The following is a 26,239-nucleotide window of genomic DNA, read 5'->3' as shown; positions in this document are numbered from 1 at the left end:
CCTAAAGGGGATCGAGGATAAGAGATACAGTGGACCAAGGGGTATATCCCATGCGAACCTTCATCCAGAGGTGGACTTAAAGGCTTGGGATTCTTATTTCCCCATAAATAATTTTAATGACGCGCCGCGGCAGTTCGGGTATAGGGCGAAGCTATGCGAGAGCCGTGTACCTGTAGCCAGGCCTGGTATTGTTATTTATTTTATTCGTCGCATCTGAATAACAGTCTACGCGCCAATACATATATGTAGGTACATATGTGTACATATTAAGGCGTATGCGTGTGGAAATGCGAAAACGTAGCTTGTCGTCGCTATTCTGAATATCTCCTGCGCGTCATTTTTATATAATCTTATTTGTTATTCATGGGGTTTTAATTATAAATGGGATAATTATGAAATAAAGAATTGACAGATAGCAGAGGCAAATTAAGCGAATCAAAGAGAGGCTATGTATACTAAGTAAAAATATAGGCAAGTTGCTTATTCGATAGATAGATAGAGATATTATTCGAATGACGAATTGTGTGACTCATCTTTGTTAATTATATCTAATAGGCATGATACAAGTACTATAGCCGCAGCGTAGGTACTAAGTACCAAGTATAAGTTTGTCCTGCATACAGGTACTTATACTAAAACAGTAATAATAATATCTAGTTTTTTTTTTTACAATTCTACAGTTTTATATTATAGCAAGGTAATTACGTGGCTTGTAATTTGTAAAATTTCCTCGCAAATTTTATGTTTCTTTCTGCCAGATTCCGTACTCTTCCAGAAAATAATTTATTAGTATTTGCAATTTGTAACTCTTAGCCTGTAAAATTTCGCTAATATAATATTAAGTTCCAACAATAATATTCGTATTATGCAACAGGGCACCAGCGCAACTTCCCTTGATCCAGCCAGCGTATTGTATAGTTTGATTCATTCCAAAATTCTATTTGTCAAACACCGCAAAAATTCCCTTTCCCCCAAAATCCGAAAAAGTTACCAAGCTAAAAACAGATCTCATCGTAACCTATCACAACACGCTGGACAATTACGCTACCCTCGTCGAGCCATCTCGAGAGAAAGATCTTCGAGAATGATTCTTCTTCCTACCACGCTCGCCACTCCACCAATCGAAAAAGCGTATCAACGTTAGCTTGGTGGGAGAAATGATGCGCTCGTGTGCGCCTCGTGGTAGTACACTTTCGTGTCGCTGGGCGGGTCGCAGCTCCACCAATGAGACACGGCGTAGCGACCGTGCCTACGGGACGCCGAGGCCACGCCCATGTTTTTAGTGATACGATACCTCGCAGCGGGTCGTGGAGAGCCGCGACCGTGTAGCGTAGCTCGGCCGGGAATTACGTTATTATACGTCGAGCGCATCGAGTCTCGGGCCATGCTGCGCTCCTCGGGCGTAGCTGTCGCTTGCTTGCGCGTCGCGTGAACGCGTTTTATCTCTCGTGCCGTGCTGCGCGATGCCTTTGGGATCGCGGATTACGCCCCTGTGATCGATTATTATCTGAGGAGGGATCGGAGGTGTACAAGATCGTGGAAGTGCCTGGATCCGTTTGAAGAGGCAGTTATGAAGGTATGTGAATGCTAAGAGGTATTTTTGAGATAAAAGATGTTCTAAAGGTGGTTTTTGGGGATGCAAGAAGGTTCGATTGGCAGGTTTTAATACGAAGTATTTTTTAATAATGTTGTCTGTTATATGAGTAGGTCAGTAAGTAGTTGGAAAATATTAGGAGTAGAGCTTTTAGTGTTTTGGTTCTTACCTATGTATCGATTTAGAGAGGTAGTTATAAGAATATGTGAATATAAAGCGGGTATTTTTGGGGTAAGAAATATTTGAAGGTGTGTTTCAGTATTTACGGATTATTTTTTAATAATCTTGTAGTAGAAGTTACTATAGAATGTTTTTAGTTTATTGTAGACTTATTTTTTAACGATTCATTTATTAGAGGCCCCGCGCAGTAGCGCCGATTTTTCGCGTAACAGTTTCGCCGCTAAACAGCGAAACGATTTTGTTGCTGTGCGTGTACGTAGCAGTAGTGCTGTTTTGCCATACATATATGCTACTAGAGAAACAGTTTTGCCGCTAATGCACGCGTGTTTATTAATCTTGTAAGACTGACGACAACAAGAAAACAGATCAGTGGTTATCCAGTTGCTAGATGTTGCTAGATAAAAGAGTGGTTCTGCAGTCACGTCAACAAATGGCCTTTTCGTGAACGACAAAATTATCGCTAGTGTGCGGAGGCTGCCTATAGAAAGGAACTTGTAATTGGTTAAAAGTTATTTGCGTAAGATATGATAAAGAAGATAAAATAGAAAACAATAAAAAAAAATTCACAACGAGAGGTTACAATGAAAAGCTCCCACTTGCGCGTGATTTACCTCAGCCATAAAATTCTTAGATTCGTCGCGGTCTGATGAGGTTGATGAGCGTTGGTGGACAGTAACACCAGGCAGAGAAAAAGAAAAAGAAAGAAACGGTGTGAACGGTTGGCGGGGAATCCTCGAGCCGGATCAAGCGACCAACCATAACTTTGCATCCGTCGTGTCGCAAGGCGCGGTCGTCTCAAGCTGAAGCAGCTACATGCTAAATATATGTACGTAGCTACATATATAGGAATAAACGAAATAGAGGTAGCGGATTACGGTCGATCGGTTGGCGCGATTGTCTTGTCGCGATGTCGATCGTGTGTCACTGCTGCTATCTCGCAGTGTATGTTAAGTATTGCTGAATCGAATACAAGCGGTCTGTTCCAATGCATACATACTCGACGCGCTTTTCGCGTTATCACAGGCGCATTGATGCGTGTCGATGCTCGAATCACAACTTTAGAATCGCGGAGACATTGAAAATTGAATGTCGTAAGCGGTTATAGACAAGTATATTTATGAGTGTACGTAGTAAGATAGGGTTATTTGAATCATCTACATCATAAAATTCAATCTTGAACTTTATACAGAACAATCAAACGTTATGAGATGTACGTTATGAGTACGTTATGAGATGTCATCGATCTTCGACTAATAACGAAAGAATGAGAAAACATCGTTTTAGGTTCAGCAAGAAGAAATATCAGAAACTGAAAAATGATTCCAGTAACCCTATGGTAAGATAAAGCCAACGAGGAAATTAATAAAATAAACAGAAGACTGAATAACTTGTAGAAACAAAGTAATATGTACGCGGGTAGCCGAGATCAGATTCATCGCAAGACGTTTGTATCTTAACGTTAATCTTGACAAGGAAATGATTGACGTTTTTTTCCGATATTTATTAATATTTCTATCGTTAGCACTTGTTTATTCTTTTGTAGTTATTTAACCATAATTACTAATCGTGCATACAAGGAAAGCACCGGTAAGATCTATCGACGAATAGCAAAAAGATTATGTTTACTTACAGATCGAGATCTCTAAGTGGTCCACATTTTAGTAATGATGTACCTATTTAATAACCCTAATTGAGGGTTAAGGAACTGTTAAACCCTTTCAAGACCAACGCTTCTAGACTTGTGAGAAAACTTCCGTACCCTTAATTTTCCCCTATATAGTCAATCTAAATGGATAAATGCATAAATGTGGAAATAACTCCTTAAAAAGGTCGGTGTAAAAGAACGATCTGAACGTAAAAACACGTCTTGCACGATTGTCCAATGTCACGATTTGTAGGAACAGGTCGCGGTGTCACGGGCATTTAAGCAAATAACCACGTGCGCGTCCTTTCTGTATCGTTTACTGTCGCGGCTCGTACGCTTCGTTGGTACCGTTCGTCCTCTAAAAACGAAGCCATATAACTTCGGATCAGGCTGATGCGCCATTTTGCGCCTTACGCCGACAATTTACTGGACCACACACGTACTCACAGTACCATCTTGAAAGGTCCTTTCGTATAACAGCTCGTGTACTGCCCTTCGCGTGGGATGTGCCTCGTCTCTCAGATCTGATCTTACAGGTATTTACGATTTTGCCCCGTGTCTGCGTAGGTATACTTTATAGATATTCACTAGCAAATGAGCCACGGCTGTTCTTTAACGAATCATACGTCGCATTCGTTCCGCCACGATATTTTTATGCGCTTTATAATTTCTCTTTTTTCCGATTTTCGGTAGTCGTATTTATCACTCACGGTAATCAGAAGAATTGTGGTTGGAGATTTGTAAGTACATATTATTTTACGACGCGGCTAATCTGTTCCGGGTAGAAGAAGCGCTTAACGAACATGTCCATTGTAGATAATTTTCAATAGCATGCTTCTGTTTTGTTGCGTCCACGATTGTTAATACGTTTATACTATATTTTATTGTTAAATGTAGCTGTGATTTTGCTCGGTGCAACTTCCGGTTATGTCGCGCGTTTGCTTTCTGGCTTCTATGATTAGACGGCGTTTTCTCGTATACTTCTGACATTGTTATATTATACGTGTAGTTTACCAGATTTTTAAAACATATTGTGCAGTGTATAAATTGCTGTAGTGCATTATCAATGTTAATATGTGTACTGCGAAACAAAATCTACTGAGAAGATAGAGATAAAAGTGGAAGAAACATTAATCTGTTACTTGTTGATTTATTATTATAGTTAAGCAGTTTACGAATAGACACAAATTGCCATATTACAGTTTTTATCCTTTTTCGCTAAATAATTTACGGTTTGTTAAGTCGAATGTAAGCGTAAATTTTACGCTTCTGAGATCGAGTGTTCTAAATAGATATTTGAAATCGTAAAAATTCGAACAAATATTGGTGGAAGACTTGGAAGTCAACATCATTGCGGCGTGTCTCCGATCCCATAGATCGTAACTTCGGATGATCCGTTTTATGAAGGACACCAGTTAGATCCACGTACTTCTTTTCGTCATTAATCTTGCTTGATCTTTTGAAGTCTTCACCGTTAATTCTAGTTTATCGATCCGATTCACTTAACGGGTATTTCGCCACTATCTAGAATGCCAAGTATGTTTTTACTAATCCATTAAACATTTAATATTTTCTTATTTAACTGATTCGAAAGACCATCATGTCGATATAACAGTATTTCGATATTCTTTAATTATATCTTAGCATCTGTTTGACTGAAATCTGTCAAAATAGCGGATCTTAGTTTCCTCTCTTTTTTTGCAACTGTGAAGATCACGATCATGGTTTTGTCAAAATCAATTTTTACTTCTATTGTGATTTAAATATGATATGTAAAAACGATCTATCTCATTATTTATTTATCCTCATAACACAATTTACTTTATTTAATCAATTATAATTATCCATATAGGCAATACCTACCTATATTTAAGTAGGTACATTGATCGAAATTGATTATTTTGGTATTAATTTTATTTTAATATCCTTTGGATATAAACATTTATAAACATTTGACGATGTCGATCGTAACTGTTAATACATTCGTAAATTTACTAATTCGCAAATTTATTAAACATTTTTCTTGCCCATGTTGCCTATAGTTTCATTTACATAAATTTTGTGCTATTAATCAGTGACAAAATATGAAGAAAAATGAGCAGATGTTGCCAGAAAAGATAGGTACTTAGCCGTTAAGTATATATAATTAGGAACATAAAATAGCATCATAAATCACGATGAAGATATCATAAATCAAAAGTGAAAATATTTTGAAGATTTTCACCGAGCTTATCTTATTTCACCGATAATTATTATAAATTTGCTATACGATAATAAGGTGTTATATAGCTTCGTTTAGTACTTATCACATTCCTATGATCGTAACGTAAACGTATTAGAGATTACTTTAAGCTTTCGATATATAGGTACAAAAATGTATTAGAATAATATGATAGCGTGAACAATGAGCTCGTGCCTATTAGAATGTTAGGAGTGTATTACGCAGGAAGGTGCATTAATCTTAGGAGAATAAAATTGTTGATTATAAAGAAATGTACAGTTAGAATCCATTACCGTTTGATGAACTACCAACGGTACTGCGTAGTATGAAACTTTAGCAGGAAATATTTATAATCAGATAGCGAATGTTTATGTAAATTTGTATTTTTCTGAAAAATAAATCTCTAACGAAAGAAGATAAAATTAAAACAATCTTATATAAATCGATTGTTGGAAACGTGTTCTATAAAAATAAGAAGTGACCGACCATATTTCGCACGCTCAACGTACTCGTCGAAGTCAAAAGAAAGAGAGAAAAAAGAAAGAATGAAATAAAAGGAATCGGCATGGAGAACTGCGGATCGGGGTAATAAATTGATTCGACGTGGCCAAGGAAACGCGTCACATTAACATATGTTTGCATTTTATTAATAGAGTGCCAGAAGTGTGGCTCGATTCGTTTTGCTTCTACAACTATCGCGATATATTATCGCCCCTATTTCTCATATCGATTTTTTTCTCTTAATTCGCGGAATACACACTTTGTCATCGACGCGCCGACATTTCTTCGCGCGACCGTAGCGAAACAAAATTGTTCCCGCTATTAGCATAACCGCCACATTTCGCTTATACACATACCAATAACAAAGTATAGGAAACTCGTATAAAATCATAGATATGAACTTAAGATTCTAAAATTATAATCAGACTGCAGATTTTATAGGAAATTTAAAAATACAATGTTGCGCAGTATGCACATAATTCGAAAGAAATCCTGTAATCAAGATTATACTTATAGGTATTAAATAGCGAACGTAAAATAATAAAAATAAAGATAAAAATTTCAGACATAGTACTTATATTAACGATAAAACAAAATCTCTTCTTTCGCCAATTTCGACCTACGGTTAAAGCCGTATATACGTAACGATATTATCTTACGCAATGTTCATTTAAATAACTCGCAGCATATTTCTTACGCCATAACTTATGACCCATTTAAAAAGCAAAAAATTATCATCTTATTGGATTCACAAACGTAAAATAAATGATACCCTCGTAAGATATATACAGGGTGGTTGGTAACTGGTGGTACAAGCGGAAAGGGGGTGATTCTACGCGAAGAAAGAAGTCAAAAATATAGAATAAAAATTTTTCGTTTGAAGCTTTGTTTTCGAGAAAATCGACTTTGAATTTTCGCTCGGCACGCGTGCACTTTATCGCGTCTCGTTATAACGGATCTCACTGTAGATCGTTGTCTCGATGGAAAAATTAAAAAAAAAAATTAAAAAAAATATTTTTATTGTATATTTTCGACTTCTTTTTTCGCGTAGAATCACCCCCTTTCCGCTTGTACCACCAGTTACCAACCACCCTGTATATAATATTACACTACCATTTACAAAACTGCTATCACCCCGTTAATTAAAATCTTCTCACTGTCTCATTATGATGGGCTCCCGAATTACATACCAACACGACTCCCTCCTGCGGTCGGTTTCTTCGTCATTACGTAGTAAATGATTCGAGGTAATCGCGAAACGAATCTGCTGCCCGTGCTTCGATCCGCCACATCCACTCACAGCCGTGCTATACATCCACTAGAATAGAAATGAAAAACCGACAAAAATCATGAAAAGTCGACATATTATATTGTGTCGCGTGAAAACGAAAAATCGGATGGCGATTTAAATAGATTTCGAGTGGCTTCTCTAGAAGATCCATTGTACCTGCGGGGGATCGTTTCACCCCATAGACCACAATATCTTTATGGTGGGGAGGACTTTTCTACGAAGGCGTGTAGAGGCTCGTGCCCTTGGATACCACTCGAAAAGCCGCTGGAAACACACAAAAACCTGGCAAGAATTATTTTCAGTGGAACATCCTTTTTCTTGCCCCTCCCCCCTCCCCCTCACTCACACACACTCCCTCTCTCTCTCTCTTTCTTCTTTCTTTTTCTTTATTGTTGTGTTTGTCTCGTTTTATTTCGAGCGGTGGAGTATCGTCTGAAAGAGCCAGCCGAAAGAAGGATGCCCGTAGTGGGCCACTTTGTCAACTTGTCACCTGGGTTGCGAAGGATGCGAGAGAAAACGAACGAAAGGCCCCTCGGGATCAAGGGAACGGCGATCGTTCTTGTTCGCACCAGGAAGTCTTCGCTTCTTCCCTTCTTCATCGAGATATTTCTTCTTTTTATTCCTTTCTTCTTTGCGTTCGATTGAATGGAAAAGACGTGGCTCTCGGAGTTTGAAGGAGTTGTAACGTATTGAGAGTTTGATCTTAATTTGATGGTTGCTGTGATCGGGTTAACTGATCCTAATTTTTAGTAGGATTTTTAGAGAGAGAAAGGCAGGCAGGTATAGACGATTGTGTCTTTTTCTAAGATTCGAAAATTAACTTGAAGTTCAGATTGAATTTTATCGTGAGAATGTCGGCTATTTATTAAAAATTAACGTAACAACTGTTTCGTTGTAAATATAGTCGCGTATTCTAGATTTTCTATTGGTACTATACCTTGAATTATTTTGCATATTTTATTGAGCTAATTTTTGCAATTATTAATTTTCTATTAATTGCATATACACCTTCAATTTGCTTATAAGTTTCTCAAACGCATAAATTAAATAGAAAGACAAATTATCCCAGTCATTGGATAATTATTCAACTAGGAGAGATAAAAGTTTCACACGAAACGAATTAAACGATCTACGTAAGTAAGTAAAGGAAATGAATATAGAAAATAGGGTCGTAGGCATAGCTGGCACGTGTGACTATACACACGAGTATAGCGATATAAGTGTTACACGTACGTTTAAAGTTCATATACTTAATCACGAACTTGCATAGGCCTTGCAGGTGAGAAATTCAAGTGGAAGGCGGTGTAGGTGCGAGGTTAATTAACGACTCGCAGATAATTTGTCGATATCGAACACGCGTAGTAGACGGTCTCTTAGTGAAAATCAATATATTTACTGCTTTGTAATAAAAGTTGATCTGAAAATACTATTATGGAGAAATCGTGTTTCGTTTCTTCCTCAAATTATAGCGCAATATAAACACATAATTAATGGAATCGTGTACAGTTCGATTAAAACGTATTTGTTCGCTTTCTACCTTTCATTTACATATTCGTTATAATAGTAGTCATATTCGTTGCAACATGACTGAGACTTTATACCTTTTAAGATTTTATACCGAGATTATTTATGAAAGTCGTTTATATTCGCTATTCAAATTTCGCAAATTTCGACGATCTTTACGAAACCAAGTTAAAAAATTGTTGCCTAAAATATGTAATACGTCTAAAAACAGAAATTTACCAAAAATTCCATCATCGATTATGCATCTACTCGACGAAAGGAAATAAAAAGAAATATTAATAAAAAAGGTCTCTAGAGAACTTCATTGTTGGCATTGGGGACGAGTATTATCGTTATTACCGCGTACCTACCTCGAGTGACATTGGCGGGAGACAAGCGGTCGAAGGGAAACGAAGAAGTATCGATTTCAATGGACACCGTGTCGCGGTACCGAAAGTGACACGAAGCCGCGAATACCGTAGGAAAGGGCATACTGGGACCCCCATAGGACCTCCCGTCGACAGGCTTTCAAGTTTGAAAGTCATACCCCGGTGGTGTGCCTCGTCGTCGACAAGGGGACCGAAAGCGAAACCACTCGAGAGGCAAGAATGGGGCCTCATGGCTATTCTGAATAGAGGCGTGTACAAACCCGGTGTACGATGCCACACTGCGAAACCGTTCACCGATCTACCTTTGTGTAAATAAGGCAATAAGGCGAGCCAAGCGGGATTACTCTTCGTTTAAGTCTACAGATCGGATTATGCGAGATACCTTGACGTTTTTAGGTAGACAGGAAAGAATTGTATAAGGAAGATGTGGGGAAGCATGCAGTTTTAGATTATTTAGATCAGCAACGAGTTTGATCGTTGTTTGAAAGATATAGACATAAAAATATCCATAGTATTGTACTCTGTATAATATTTAACCTTTTGCACTCCGAATTTAAATTCAATTTCGTTACCAGCAGCTCCCAACGCTTTTAAGTGTTTTATTTGAAATTTACTTTAACTAAAAAATAAGACAATTGAAATAAATAAAGGAAGAACCAAATTCACTTAAATACCAGTTTTATTCGCACTATTGTTGTATTTTGTAATTTTTAAGTGTATGATATATCTTGACACAATTTCCTCGATGCAATCTTGGTTTTCTTTAACACGCTTCACAAAAAAAGGTGGGAAAGAATGTCGAGTGGGACTCGACAAAGGACCTCCTGAGACAAAAACTAATATCGAGTAACGCTCGACATAGAAGTGCAAAAGGTTAACAGATAAATCAATTTTCTGCCTAAATTCTATTCTTTTAACCGTATCCATGAAAATATGAACTTGCGTAAAAATCCGCAGTCTACTTACTTGCTTTCTATTCCATCGGGCAAATTCGTGTTTCTTCTGACATTATTTTCGCTTAAACGCTTAACCTGATTCAATATATTGTCGGTGTCCAAGAGCCAATTACAATTACAACTAGATATTTAAAAGTGTTTAGTGACACGTTATCAATTGAAATCATAGCTTGTGCGTTTCTAGAGAAGATTCGTTCGTTTTCAAAATGTCTGCGGCTCTCCTGTTATATTGTCTCATACGCTCCCTAATAAAAGAAAAAGAAACAAAGGAAAAAGAAAAACGAACCTACGTAGAAACGGCGGAAAGAGAAAAAAATTGAAATTTAAAGAACGTCGATCAGTGAACTTCCGTCCCCTTGTAGGAAGACCGGGTTCTGAAGTATCATTCTCATAATAAACTCCGAAAATCACGCCCCTGACAGGCCGTGCGACCGCAGAAAGCAGGATTCGGCAGAGTCCGGGGTTAGGTACAAATAGGAGGGTATGCCGGTTCACCATAACTTATGGGGCTGGTCCTATGTGACGAGAACGCGTCTCCATGATGGGCACTGTATGCGGAACCTTACAACACGCGTGTTCTCTCAAGCGTTAGGTGTTATATAGGTATAGAAGCAGCACCTACGAGGCTTGCAGGTATTACATTACAATGGCATTATGTAACTCCCATACGCCACCATTGTGGAGCCAGTTGTGACGTATGGTTAACCACCAACCATAACCAACCAAATGTTCGCACGTTCTAACTGTGTAAGGATCTGGAATACGTGTGTATGTGTGTGTACCGGCGTGGAAGTATTGATAGTATTTTGGAGACAGAAGACATACGTAATATCACAAGATCTTTGAGAGAACTGTAAGGGAACAGGGTTTATAAAATTAGTATTAATCTCTCTTCCATGAAAGATAATTCGACTTTTATTTGGCGCTATATGTAATCGTTGAAATTTATAAAACAGACTAATCTTTTTCAAAAATCATAGAACTCTAATAATTAATCTAATAATTAATAATGATTAAGTAAAGTCTTGTGTCTCGTAAAATAATTGTATAATTTTTATCAAACTACATAACCATCTTATAATCGAATAATTCTAATCAATTATATCGAAATACACGATATTTTCTCATTGTTTCATTATCAAAGACTATGTAATAGTGTTCTAGAATATACAACTAACTAGAACGTAGGTACATAGTTTAGTTGTCCTCTACAAAACTCGAAGTTCAATTTAAGAATGTTATATCTCTATGAATCTCGTCTTTCGCTTCTTTGAATCGCCGCGTTTGAGTTCAGCTAGGAGATTCGCATGCTTTTTGATATCGCGAGGCATATATTAGGCTAATAGCCCGAAAAGAGACTAATCCTCCGTTTTACGATCCCGCCTCGCATGCAACCGCGGCTCGTTATTGTCACCTATAACTCTCCCTCCGCTGGGCCAACCGCTAACTTGTGGGTGTAGAAGTCGTGACACACGAATGAACCAGTCGAAACGATATAGCCGGTGATATTTTAACCACGGATTTATTACGACGGAAGAAAAGGCCTAAAGCTGGAAGATTAACGAGCGACTTGCGATCAAGTTTATGTTTAACGTAAATTTCTAATGTTGCTAAAATGCGTGGGCTAGATCGTGCGGTCATTGTTTTAGATTATGCAAGTAAGTATAGATTGGACAAATTGCAATCCAACGAACCAACCGATCTTTCCCAAAACATGTACTTTCAAGTGATGTACAATATAAAAGACCAGAGAATAAACACACAAGCAACCCCTCCATCGTTCCTTACGAAAGTTTATTTACTCGGCACGCCCCGCTCGTTCAGAAATCATTTAGCTCCTAGCATTCTGTAGCTCGATCGAATCGTGAATCCGACACGAGTCGTCGTAACAAGATCGCCGACACAATGACGGAAGGCGGCTGGACGCCACGGTTGCCCATTTAAGCATCCCATTGGAGTATTCCAACCCCCATAGAATCATCATGGGGATGTTACGGGGTGGGCTGGCCACATATATTACACCGGTGCTCGCAGGACTTGCGTGTACGACACAATACGAATCTGTACGCGAGGGCATGCGTGTTACTATATTGAAAGGGAACGTCGACTTTGAAGCAGAGGGTTCGTGCTACCTTCTGCAGATCCGTGGTTATGTTGGCAACGGTGTAACGCTTCCCTGCAGGGTGCCATTTTCGCTTGACCAGCTGCTGAACGAAGTTGTATGAGAGTTTGTAAACGGAGAATTAGCGAAGACTTCGGTGATACGTTGATGTACATCACGCATGCGGCTCTTCATGGCGGAATGCGAAAAAATTTCTCGATGGATCTACGCTTTAGCTGTTCGCAGCGTTTCTTATAAAGCGAATTTATATCAGATAATGAAACATAATAATTCACATAATAAACACTAGAAACTTTCACTAGGACACATATGTCCCTCGTTACAACATGGATCGAAAGGATTAATGGAAAATGTGAGAATGGTTCTTTGTAAGAGAGATTGGCAAAATATAAATTGCAAAATGTGTGATTCTAGTTCAATTTTCTTTAACGCTACAAATTTTCCAAACAACCTAATATTTAAGCAGCTGTTTTATAACAATGTATTAGGTTGTCCGAAAAGTGTATTTCTTTTACAGACACGTCTTTTACAACGAAGCATCTTTATACAAACACGAAACCTAATCTGTCAAACGTTGTGATCTCCATCTTGATAGAATAAAATGGATCGAAAAATGTTGCGCACCCATTATTTCCTTATAAAACGGAAGAAACTTTTCGAACGACCTAATACAAGTGCTTACGAAGCTGGACCAGTCTTCGCACGATTGTTCGATACGCAGGAAAAAGATTAGCAATGCCATAACGAAGTCAACGTTCCCCTGTTAGTTCTCCTGTGAACGGTATTGTGCCACGCTATCCCATGCACAATTCAACAAACAAACTATCGGATGTTCTTGTCACGAAACCTATGACACACTTGATGGATGCGTGTGTTTCGATCAATCTGTTTCGATGCAGTTTACTATGCCTGCTATTCGCAAATCCTTTCCTACCTTCTCAAACGTGCGTACACTTTCGCGCTCGAGAATTTTCTGATACATTCTTCGTTAAAAATATTTTATATTCGAATTGTCATATATTATTATGTTATATTTTGTATATTTTTAGTAGATACTCTGATTTTTGTAAATAGCGTACTTGTACACATACAGCTCACTTTACGTTACAGCTTTCGTTCGCGATGGTTAAGCATCAACGTTTCCGAGTTTTTCTCACGCTTGCTTCAATGACATTACAGACGGAGATAGAAGATATGACGAGCGATGGTGTGTGCGAAGGCACCGGTCCGAATCTTGCTACAGCCGAAAATGCCGGCGGGTTGATAGGGCCGGAAATGTCGCCAAGCGTGATGGAGTGCGGCGGATGCGGAGAACGCGTCCGTGAGCGCACTGTTCTTTGCGTCGGCGGTCGAACTTGGCACTCGAGGTGCTTGAGGTGCTGTGCTTGTGCCAGGCCGCTACATGATCAGCATTCCTGCTTCTTGAAGGGCATGAGACTCTACTGCAGGCATGACTACGCTCTGTAAGTTGATAAATAAATCTCCATTGTTAGTAGGTATTAGAGCCTCCTATATGCGAACTAATAGAGAGACAAAAATATTCGGATAATAACAATTATTTTCCTGATGTTAAATTTCGTTTGGTCAGATACAGATCAAAGAAATTGTCATTGCTTGCTCCAATATGCCTCATATATGCGAATTAATAGAGAGACAAAAATATTCGGATAATAGAACAATTATTTTTCTCATGTAAAATTTCGTTTGGTCAGATACAGATCAAAGAAATTGTCAGTTTGCTTCAATGTCCGAGAACATTAATTTAATTTGTTTACATAAAAAAGCTACTAGTCAAATGAAACATATGTAACGATACGTAACAGCATATCTATTTATCATTTGATAAAGCAATAATAATTTCTATATAAAGCGATGATAAATAGCTTTCAATCGTCTTAGTATAGAATATTTACGTCATCTTCGCAACGAAATTTTATAGAATTTTACTTTTATTGAAAATGTCTTTTTTATGAAGCGCACAAGAACTTTCGTGGACAGGTAAATTTATTTATAAGATTTCAGAAAAATGTAACGTTACGTAGAAGTGACAGGTTACAAATAATATCAGTAGCCAGAAATATTCTCGTACGTATATCTGCATACTATGATACTGAAACAAAAATTCTGTTACACGTTCAACGAGAAAGCTTAAATTAAAAACGCGCTCAATCAAAGATCGAATAATAAAGATAACGGAGTTTATCAAGGGAAACTGCAATGCTTTAGCGCATATAGCTACCGTAGAAGTAAAACGAGACATACCGCGAAGCATAAATCGAGATCAACAGAACTCGTAATTGCCATTGCGTCGTCAAAGATCTACGTTTCCTTGTAGCCGCAATTTAGTGGTCGAAAGAGATTCAATTATTGCGATAACAAGCAACGAGAAGGCAAACCTGGTTGTTATGTGTAATATTCAAATGTGTGTTGATCTATCGATAGAATAATAAACCGTGGTAAAAGTGTGGCGTGCCATGTTTTCATTATCAATGCAATAAATAACAATTCGTTGGAAACCTCTTAATCGACCCGCACGAACGAACTAGAGTATTGCCTCCGTGGCAATCCATAAGTGACTCTTCGATCGATCGATTGGTGATTGTAAATCAATGTTAACATTTCTGTAAATTAACTGTGTTGTATGGTAAATATCTGTTTTATCGGCTACGAATTAAGTTGTTACATTACCGAATGCAACGGAATGAAACTCACAGGAATTTATTAATCTCCCACTGCTTATAAATCGTTGAATTTTTATTATAGGCTACATGACTGGAAATTTTCGTTGGAATTGAAATATCGATCATACTTTCTGTTACTTTCCCTAGAGAAATTTTAGAATCTTGTAGATTTATCGATTCTTTATAAATCATTGAATTTGTATTATTCGCCGTCAAAAACTTTTGTTGGAATTTTGCACTAGTTATAAGATAATGACAGCTTTATAGAATTTAAGAAAAAACATGGAGAATTATGAAAGGAAATTTTGTTTACATTTCTTGAAAACTGGGGCGTATAGTTTCATCTTACAAAAATTTAACTACCTCCTTTATTTACTTATACAACGTAAAGATACGTTGTTCGACATACATTGCCTTGTAGCGGAATCGGATAATGACTGATCGAAAGCTGTTTGTTTCGGGTATTTTCGTAGGAAGGATGACCAAGGGACGAAAAGAAGCTTGCAGTGACTGGTCGATTGTACGCGAAGAATTCGAGTCGAACACTTTCCAACGTGTTTATCCAACTGTCAATCAACTTTAGTTCGGTCACCTGGCTGTTGCACCAGCCTGTCTAAAATCACGTATCGTGATATCCGATCGTGACGAGCGACCGGTATCGCTGTCTTATTATCGAACGCGGAAATCAATGTAATCCTCAGAAGAAAGGAAATGAAAAAGAATAAAGTGAATTCATTGTGTATTATGCTATGGTACTACTATACTCTACTGTACAGTCATTTCTTTCGATTTCGAATCTGATGTGTTTCTATAATTACTTGGAATTGTCCAAACGAATTTTATTGTTCATCGATTTAATGTTTCAGATTTTTGAAAATTGCATTAAACTCGCAACTCGATTCTCGCGGAATAATGTGGATAATTATTATTCTTTAACACTTTGACTGCCACGGTTTCTCCTGTGACATCGCGGTGGTAATTGCTGATCGGAGGGCTTGAACTTCTTACAATTGTAAAAATTGAATGAAAATTGACAATTAGGGCATTTTGACCGATAAATAGAAGATACTTTGAAATAAAAAGTGCCCCACTAAACAATTAAACATTTTTATTAGAACATCAATAAAAAAAAAAAAGAGAACAAGTCTTGCATTTAACGGTGCACTGTATTTGCATCCATATCTTTGACGGGTAATCTACGAATGTTATTATAAACACACTTTGGAAAATAATCGTAAATGCTGCTTTAGAATCATAAAATTGAAGTTAGAAATGTGCACATACCTTACTATTATATATAGAACGAATAAATACCGTTTACTAATATCTTCTACACGTTTCAACAATATATTCTGGACGTTTTACTTACGACAAAATAACGAATGCGAATGGTTTGTTGAAATAAACGAAGTTTTGTTACAATATGTCGCTATCAACTGTTACCAAGACGCCGTGGTGGTCACCCGTGACCACCAATGAGATAAACGATCCATTGGGGAAGAATGTTGTCTTATATCATCAATTTATTATTATTTTGCCATTATATAAAAATACTCCCGTTGCGTCCTAAGCGAAACATGTGATTTTGACGTGGCAGTCAAACTGTTAACAAGCTACCTACGATGTATATCCTTGTTTAGCCTGCAGATGTTAGAAATTCTAGTAATAAAATAAAAAATTGTGAAAAGTTTAGCAACAGAGAGTCGGCATTCTCTGTGAAGACAGTTGCAGGATTTTTTCGTGGCGTGGCTGTCTTTTTGAGGGTCAAAGTCGTGTATATGCGGGAGGTCCTGAGGAATCTGCCGCGTAATTTTTTCGACTGGCGTTTTTCGCCTCGTAATGCTGGCTTACGATGACCCGGTCGACAGGATCCACGACCCGTAGACACGTCGACAACCGACTCGGAAAGAAACGAAGCCACTATTTCGATTTACGCTCGGCTCGTCGTGATAAATGATCGAAAACTATACCGTGGATACCTCGAGAATCGAGGACACCGCTTCACCGAACCTTCGTTCAATTCGTGATTGAAGTGTTGATACAATGTGACCTAATTAATACTCCATTGACACGATCCTTGGTATTTTCGATTGGGATGGGTGTAGGTATAAGTGTGTGTACAGTCAGTCACGAAAGTACACATACACTACATACACTTATCGACTTTTGTATATCCGATTTGGGTATCAAAAAAACTAGAAGCGTACTTCATCACAAAATTATTTACATTTATTTATATCGATATGATTAGGCATTATTAGGGTGTTTCTAAGAGGAATTGAAAAAAAAAAGAACAATCAAAGTATTTGATTTAACTCGGAAGAACGTTGGCATACAAATTACATTAGACATTACAAAACCTTTAATTTTTGTAATCGATGTAAGCACGTGTTTCGAGTAATCGTAAAAGGGAAGAAAACCGAAACACGTGTTAACAAATTCGATACGTAGTTCTAGTTTTAATAACATTTTTCAAGCGACAAACCTTTTCGTTATACTTATATAATTTACAAGTTAATCGTCATCAATCATACAAAATACAGATCATTTCAAGATGATGAAACAATGAGATTGGTGATTTTATAAGAAGCTTCCTGGAGGATTAATTTTCGTTGTTTTCGGAATTCATCTTGCCGGCTCTCTGGGGATAGGATCTGCATCGGTTATGATAAAAGAAAACTGACAATCGCTTGCTCAAAATTCAAATCCCTTCCTAGAGATTGACGTGGGCGAAACGAGAAAGTTGTTCTTGCAAGCGGGATAAATTAGTGCTTCGCTAAGAGACAATAGGATTAAAACGGATTCTTTTTTGTCGCTTGAGTATCTGTGTGAGATTCAGAATTTACGATTATGCATTACAAATGTACATTCTTCTTCTTCCCTATTAAATCGCTATGAATTGTTACAGGTATTGTAGAGTCGACCAGACGATATATGTATTTACAGACTTGTAACTTTTAAAAAGTTCAAAAGAAAGGTTTTAGTTCAAGTACATACGATTACAATGATTTGTATCGAATGATTTGTATTCAATAGCTTATTATCGTGTAATATGCATCGAAAGCTATACTGTTTGGAATGAAATGTGTGATTAGGAAAGATATTGGGTGTGTTAAAGGGATTATGTTCAATAGAGTGGTGGCATTGATCTATTAAAATGTCTTGATTTTTATACACTCTCTGTACTTTAATACTTTTCGTTACATTCGATAAATTGTTATTTCTTAGTGTGGAAGAAATCTTATCGAATATCCAACAGTAACAAACTTTAGGAATCGAATTAGCCGTACATCAAACTCCACGATCTAAGCTCGCTCAATTTCCCATCAAAACGCGCTTAAAACCCTCCACGACGCTAATTAAACTTCAATACCTAAACCACCCTCTGATTCTTGCAATTTCCACAACCAGTTACTTATATACTATTCTAAAGCCTCGCTTAAACGAAACTGCAGCAATGTCGACAACGAAATCCTCACACCCCGTGTTGCTCGTTTTCTCCGTTCGGTAACATCGCCTGGAAACTCCTCTCTCAAGCTCTCTAATACCATATACCCAAGCGAAGAGGTAGGAAACTTTTTCACTGGAAGCTAGGCCGGTGTAAACGGTAGCCGTGTAGCGGCAAGACACGAGCATGCAACACGACACACGCACGCACGTCCAGATGAATGGCTGCAGAGGTGGGTGTTATGGGTGCATCGGTGAGCCAACAACCCGGAGGAGCGTCCTCGGTTAACGACAAGCAGCAGCACGACGGTGGCTTCTTCACGGCCAGTGTGTCCGGTGTGGTCGCTAGTGTGCGCCACGGCCGGTAATTAAACAACGACTAGCGGCCATTAGCCCATTATCATATTCATGAACACGGAAAGTGCATCCCGATTCCTCGTCCGGTTCCTCCGGCAACCGATCCCAGCCTAGCTGTTTATACGATCTGTGTTCGCGAGTCCCTTCGTCCCCCTCGCGAAGATATCTTATGGGGCCACGCGACTACCCCGGTGGCCCCACCACCCCATTTCCAACAGAGAAAGTAACGAGTAGTATACCGGATGGGACTAGACTATATCGAGACTATAAGCGTGTTTCGACCGGGACATAGTTACTCGCGGGATTAAGAGGACGGTTCGGGCGAGAGCGAGCAGATATTTGCACGATACGCTTCCGAGTGCAGCGATGCTAATGGAGTTGATTGTTTTGTAGAGTATGAAGTACTGACGAGGTATGGTGAAACTGGGAGCGGGAATGGATGTATGGAGAAACGAATATATACCGAAGGTGTGGAGAAAGGGGAGTGTAGAATTGAATATTTATCGTGTACCTATGTAATGAAATCAGGAAATTAATAAAAAGCGGAGTCAATCAGTTTGACATTTGAGAGGCTCATATGTCGAGATACATCGATAAGTCGACGAAGAATAAAAGATTACGAAACGGAGAGAATGTTTTTTTTCATATCGTTCCTTCTTCGATCGAAACTATTATAGAAAGAGATCGCCGGAGTAAAAGAGTACTTATACGTATATACTTATGTCATAGAACACGCTGTACCATGAAAGATTGCTTTCCAAGACGAGAGCTGGGAAGAGAAACTTCTCTTCTCTCAACTTTCTTCTGTTCTTTCGAGTCTTTCTTCCGAAGACGCTTTCTAATGAAATTTTTCATTTCTCTTTCATTCTTTTCGTGTTTCTTCTTACATGCCTTTCACTAACATCCATTTGTTTTCAGTGTTTTGCCATATGTAACAACCTTATTGTTTAATGTTTCATCGTGTGTCGATAGTTCGTGTAAAATGTTCATCGAATGAAACTAATTGTAAGATTTTCCAGTGTCGATTTCCCTTCTAACATTTCTGGTATTGCAGATAGTATTTTGTAAATATCTTTTTTCTCCTTGCCACTCTATTTTCTTCCTTTTGCTTCTACCATCTACACCTCTTCCCTCATTGCCTATCTATTCCCTCAACTTCCTCCTTATCTCACAACTCTCGTTTCTCTCTTTTTCGTCTCCCCTCATTTATTAATCCTTTTTCACTACGGTGTTCCCGCGCGGCAGCGCGAGTTTACATACACGCAAACATACTCTTGAAGGTTGCAACTCGCGCTTCGGGGTCCTGCAGTCATTTATTTGTCACAGGACGACCGGTACAGGCTGGCTTGTTCCAGGTAAACGCGCGTTCGTGCGCGACGCGTTATCTAAGACCGTTCTCCCGAGTGCTCTGCCGCTCTTCGAAGTACGAATTATTTCTCCCATCGGCCATTGCAATGTGCGCACATTGATAATCGACTCGCACCGTGTGAAATCGTACGCCGACATTTTTGAAGCTCCTTTCATCTTCTTTCACGTATGATAATTTCGCGTTTTATTGGAATGTTCGATGCCCGGCTAATGGTAATTCCTGATTAAATTTAAATTATTTCGTTAACATAGAGATTTTAATGTAGTCTCAGCTAAATATACGCAGTTTTTGGTCTGTTTCGATGAAGTGGTGGAATTTTTGAACTACGGATTCGCGTGTTGCGTTGTGACGTAGAAATTAATATTTGAAAGCCATAAATGGAAAAGTTACGTATACGTATTTCCCGTCTTTTATAAAAGAGTAATTTTCTAATTCGATATATTGTCGATCAAAATATTATTTTAGACTTTTGAAAACCATTAAAGCGTCAACTATGCAGACTAATATTAATTAAGTCAAACTAACATAATAATCAAACTAATATTATTTGTTTCTTGCAACTTACCATCTCAATCGTAGAAACTATTTAGAAAGATACGAATTCGCATAAACGTTCGCCGTGTATTAACAATGACATCAATTAATGTCACAGTTTTATTCTCAAATTCTCTATATGGTCAGTCGTAGCAGGAAATTCACGATCGAACTAGGCGTTTTTCTGGTTGAGAGCGCGTCGATGGCCGGTTTATCGACTGCTGAATGTTCGAAGACGGGAAGAGCAGAGGTAGAATCGTTGACGCGAAACGTTTTCTTTACACTTCGCGGCGAACGCGTTCGTTAGAGCCGGACGAAGTTAAATCCTCGAGGAGCGAGCTACCATCGTTGAATTTATTGGCGCCATTGCCGCAGGTGGCCGCGTGCTGCGTGCCTGCGAATTCTTTACGACTGCTTCGGATTTCCCGGCATGCCATGGCATCGTTAGTCACCCGGCTCTTTTCATAGAAAAATTCCGCATTCTTCGCTTATCCTTTTCGGTCTCCGTTGATAAAATTAATGGAAAAGAATGGGAACGTTACCTGGAATTGTCGTGAGGTTCAGATCGTTCGATCCTGAAGAAGAGACGTATGATTTTCTTGACTTGAAATATAGCAGTTACCTGCAGCTATCTTGTAGGTTCTAATGTAAAATTTACACTAAAAATTAATGCCAATATATTTGAATGTTTACTATAGAAAACTTGTGGAAAATGTTTAATTTATGAATAAGCCATGTGTTTCAGACGAAGGAACTTGTTGCATATATTTGTTATACATTGTCTAAATATTGTTGCACTTTTTATATATCGTTATATATTCGTTATGCTTATTTATTTTTAAAAATCTCCAAATTTCATTGATTACAACGAATAAAATTGTCTGAAATTATTTTCGTTTAGAACTTTTGGCGCAAAGTGTGCGAAATGTGGCCGAAGCGTGGGTGCCGGGGATTGGGTGAGAAGAGCCAGGGAAAGGGTTTACCACTTGGCGTGTTTTGCATGCGACGCCTGTTCTCGTCAACTTTCCACGGGCGAACAGTTCGCCCTCTTGGACGCCAGATTGCTTTGCAAAGCTCACTACCTGGATGTAGTCGAAGGCAACAACACTTCTTCCGATGGTGAGACTATGCCGATACTTTATTACGTTACCACAATATCTTTAATTAAGCCTTTCGTGTTCTATGTTGCATATAATTATAACATTGGCACGTTCATTGCTGGCCGGATGTCGCGTGTTCTTTCTCTCGCCGCTTCTTAAGTTTACCAAATAAGTAATTCGATCGTAAAACGATTTAACGATTGCGGAGATATAAAACGTCGCTATTTACAATTCTGATATTCGAATGTCATTTTCGCTCAAAAATAGCGTTTTATTTGATAAGTGTGTAGTTTGATATATTCTCGGTACATTGTGATCTTTGAGATTGTCAAAATTTGTGGATTTAGTTCTTTGCGCCTGCTTTTTATATCGTTAAATCTGGAAAAAGCTTAGGGTTTAAATTATTCGATGCTGGAATTAAAAAAATGACAAAATGAAATCTACAGACTCGGAGAGAAAGATTTAGTGGCGTAAGGAAAGGTGGAACACCTCTAATTGGTACTTTCGCAGAAGGCGGTGACTCGGAGAGCGGGCACAAGAGCGGTAACAAGGCGAAGAGAGTGAGAACCACGTTCACGGAGGAACAGCTTTCTGTTCTCCAAGCGAATTTTCAACTGGACAGCAATCCGGACGGCCAAGACCTGGAGAGGATAGCGCATGTGACCGGACTCAGCAAAAGAGTTACGCAGGTTTGGTTCCAGAATTCTAGGGCAAGGCAGAAGAAGCATCTGCACACGGGCAAAATGAAAGGGCAACACGGTACTTCTTGCGTTTGTTTCTTTCACCGATATCTGTCCGATTTACAGCTGTCTAGTGAGACGACATTTCTATTTTATTTTCTTTGTTATTCTGTCCGCTTCTTTATTATATCCACGTTCTTATTTTACATTTATTTCGATACTATTTGATCAAGAGGTATTAAAGATTCTGGATATTTTGGGGGAATAAACGTTAGAAACTTTCAAGTAATAAATTTCGATAAAGGACGAAGTTATATGTCGAATGTCTCATTTCGATTGATTCACGTTAATATTTTTGAGATATTTTTTCTATAATTCCACGATAGTTTCACAAATTTCGTTATACGAATATTATTTCAATGCAATATTTTTCCTTTTCAAAAGCAAATATGTGTACGTAAAGTAGAAAAGCAGATCTACAAGTTCTGTTTTTTCAAATGTCTAATGTTAAATACCTATAGGTGATCTTGAAATAATGACGCATGTGGTTCAGCATATTAAAAGTAGCAAGAATTATCATAGCCTAGAATCAAGGAAACATCGTTTGCTGTTACAGTTCATCAGTCACCACCAAATTCTACCGCTTCCACGGGCGATTTCAGTCGGCACATCAATTTACATCTGACCTATTCGTTTCAACATCAACAGCAACACCATCATGGCCCCCAACCGCCGCAGCTGAGTCCAGCTACGTGCAAAAGCCCAACGCCATCCCTCTATCATAATCATGGTAAGAATATCAGAGATTTTCGCATGTGTGGGAAATCTGTTGCATGAACCTATTGCTTTTCTTTCAGTATAGCAGTCTTGACAGAGTATTCGATCAAATCGATAAATGCGATATTTTTCAATCGAGTTGTGTGACATATTCTTGAGAAAATAGTAAAAGATTTTTCATTAGATTTTTAGTGAAAGTTCCAAGAATAGAGATGTTAGGACTAAATTATCGTTTGAAGTATAGCAATAACATTAATTTCTCCTCTCAAACTATAAAATTAAGGGGCAAAATGCAATGGGTTAAACGTGATGATGAAGATTATCTGCTTAAATTCAACAATTAGAATATAACGCGAGTTTATCAATATCCAAGGACGAAACAAAGTTTTGCTTTGAAAAGGTCTACTCTCTATCGCAACACCGTCAACTCTGTCTTCAGGCTCGGAACAATCGATGGACGAACTGTCGCAAGACTCGATGATGTTGTCGATGCCGAACGAGGTTTAATCGCCGCTGGATTAGCCGCATATTGTAAATATTCTTTGTTTAATCTTAAGGTTTCTTTCCCACGTTCATGAATTATTCTTGGTGAACACGTTACTCATTTCGACTTTATTTCTTCCACCGACCATATAGATAGAATATTATTATTAATTATTATTAATTATTATTAATATAGAGTATTATTGTTATTCATTAAAATGTCGCGATCGAAGCTTTGACTTTGAAAGGCACAAGCTTTTTCTCGATATTCGTTGAAAAAAAATTGGCCAAGTAACACAGACGATCCTTGTCCATATTTATCCTTTACCAAAGAAGCGAAAGAGTATTCTATATCTTCTACTTTTGTCCAACATATTCCAATTTTTTTTTTTTTTTAATAAAATATTCATCATATTAGAAAATTGCTGTGAGTGTTTCCGTGATTAACACGATGGAACTGAAAAAATTCGGCAAGGATCGTTCTTGCTACGAGCTGCTCAATTCTATTGTATGTAAAAAGACGCAAGACGAATAGAAATTCTTTGAAAGTTTTTCTTTGAAATTTCATAGAACGTCGAAATAGAAAGACTTGCGGTGAAACATCGCGGTTTAAGTACCGAAGTATTTTTTATCGTAAAACGCGTTTTTAAAACACGTTGATTGATTACTTGTCGTACTTTAGTATCAACTCTACAATAACGTATTTATTCTGTTCATTGACCCTTTGAAGCGAGATAATGTAGGATAAATAAAACAAATCAAGTTTCTCACTTCATCTGTTTCAAAGAACGTGTTTCAAACGGTTCGACGGAACAATCTGTATTTTAGTATTTTAGAATATATTTTATTAATATTCATCCAAATAGGAAATAAACACAGGTAAACAATTTTTCATAATTCTTGTTTTTTTTTCATACTTAATATGTAATAAAAAATAAGTTTATTTGACCTTCTGGAACTACTCTAAATGGCTACGTGTACGTAAAAAGTAGATTAATCGTAATTACCCCAGTGAACATGTAAAACGTATACGCTTTTTAGTTATAAAGGACAAATAATTGATTAAGAAATAAATAAATTAATCAACGTTTCAGAGGGTTAATAAAGTTAACATTCTCGATACCTGTAAAACGACATTATCGAAGCATATATGTGTAGATCGAATGTTTTCTATGATTTAGAACGAAATCCGCCCAAATCGTTGTTAACCTATTAAGATTACCAGCAAAAGACGTATAGACGCGAATTTTTAAGACTGGACGGCAGCACAGCTATCTCGCACTGGACGTTAAGCTTATTATAAATAAGTGACTACACTCAATGTTCCATGTTACGCGCTAACAGATTTGCGTGCACAAACGTGGAAGTGAGTTGCGAATATTTCCGTAGCGATTGATAGGTGAAGATCAACTCGTAACGCGAGAATGAGATTAATCCTTTCCGTATCTTCTTTCAGCGTCAACGTCACGTTCGTTGTATAGTAATTAATTTATGATAATTTGCGATATTGCAAATGGAATGGATTAATCGTGTGTCTTAACTTGTTAACCGAATCATCCGTTAACCAGGTATTTTCTATATTCGTAAAATTTCTCGTGAAATAAATTCCTCCAAATTCTTCCAAATATAAATACAACATTTAACGATATTACTAAACATAATTTATAATTAAAATATCGAAGATTTATAAGTAAAAGAATGATTATTTCTAACAGATTGGAAATGCAAGTGACGATTTAACGCGTTTGCCCCGGTTGACAAGTTAAAGTTGATTTATGAACTTCGATTACAAGTAACGGATGCCCTTCACGGCCCTAAAGAAGCGATAAATGTAATTTTCCTTCTTTTTGAAAGAATAGAACGATAGTTGTCCTCACTTGGATTGATCCGCGGAATAACCTGATGTAATCAGGCTGTCGTTTTAATAAAACGTACCTATAAGATCGAGTATACGATTAGCGTAAACGAGAAATTCGAATCGTCCGGTGTCCCCGCCAACTTACCGAAGCCTCGTTTCCTGTTCACTCGAGTCTCTGGTATCCCGGGGTACATCAGAAAGCAATGTTCCGAATGAAAGTATCTTTTACAGTGTTTAGATAATTAATTGTGTAACCGTAAAAGGATCATTATTTAATATACACACGACACACATGTACTGTGATGTAAATATTGTAAACTAAGTATATATACAATATAAAATGTTGCACATATTTCTTTGTTTCCGTGTTTATTCCCCATCCTATGAGTGTGTATCTTTGAACTTTATTAACTTTGTTTCGTTTCTTTATTCTTTGACTTTTTAACAAATTCAGCAATTTTGGGAGTCTTGGGTTTTTAAGCTTTTTTTATAAGCGTTATTTTTTTTTCTGTTGCAATTTTTTTTTTAATTTGATAAAGTTGGGAGAGGAT

The 26,239-nt window shown here is 37.7% G+C and overlaps 1 protein-coding gene across 4 annotated transcripts; it reads left to right on the top strand.

Moving 5' to 3' along the window:
• The first annotated feature begins 1,327 nt into the window (after positions 1 to 1,327).
• Positions 1,328 to 24,256, top strand: LOC117233030 (LIM/homeobox protein Awh-like). 4 transcript variants are annotated; one of them, XM_033492883.1, is made up of 7 exons: positions 1,328 to 1,576; positions 2,406 to 2,600; positions 13,582 to 13,865; positions 21,692 to 21,909; positions 22,401 to 22,649; positions 23,187 to 23,360; positions 23,748 to 24,256. In XM_033492883.1, exons 3-7 carry the CDS (start codon positions 13,597 to 13,599, stop codon positions 23,852 to 23,854), a joined length of 1,017 nt encoding a protein of 338 aa, XP_033348774.1. In that variant the 5' UTR covers positions 1,328 to 1,576; positions 2,406 to 2,600; positions 13,582 to 13,596; the 3' UTR covers positions 23,855 to 24,256. The 4 variants fall into 4 exon arrangements, with proteins under 4 accessions (XP_033348774.1, XP_033348773.1, XP_033348775.1 ...); XM_033492882.1 differs by lacking the exon at positions 2,406 to 2,600 and having other exon boundaries at positions 22,404 to 22,649; XM_033492884.1 differs by lacking the exon at positions 2,406 to 2,600 and having other exon boundaries at positions 23,787 to 24,256.
• The last annotated feature ends 1,983 nt before the right edge of the window (positions 24,257 to 26,239 follow it).

Source organism: Bombus vosnesenskii, unplaced genomic scaffold (assembly GCF_011952255.1).
Source record: "Bombus vosnesenskii isolate JDL3184/JDL3185 unplaced genomic scaffold, Bvos_JDL3184-5_v1.1 scf7180000013294, whole genome shotgun sequence".
NCBI lineage: Eukaryota > Metazoa > Arthropoda > Insecta > Hymenoptera > Apidae > Bombus > Bombus vosnesenskii.
The sequence above is the reverse complement of the archived record's forward strand: the minus strand, read 5'-3'. Positions and strand labels throughout refer to the sequence as shown.

Coding starts and splice junctions, on each gene's coding strand:
- LOC117233030 (XM_033492881.1), top strand. Junction 21,910..22,400: donor CAACAACACTTCTTCCGATG/GTGAGACTATGC, acceptor GTACTTTCGCAG/AAGGCGGTGACTCGGAGAGC. Junction 22,650..23,186: donor CAAAATGAAAGGGCAACACG/GTACTTCTTGCG, acceptor TTGCTGTTACAG/TTCATCAGTCACCACCAAAT.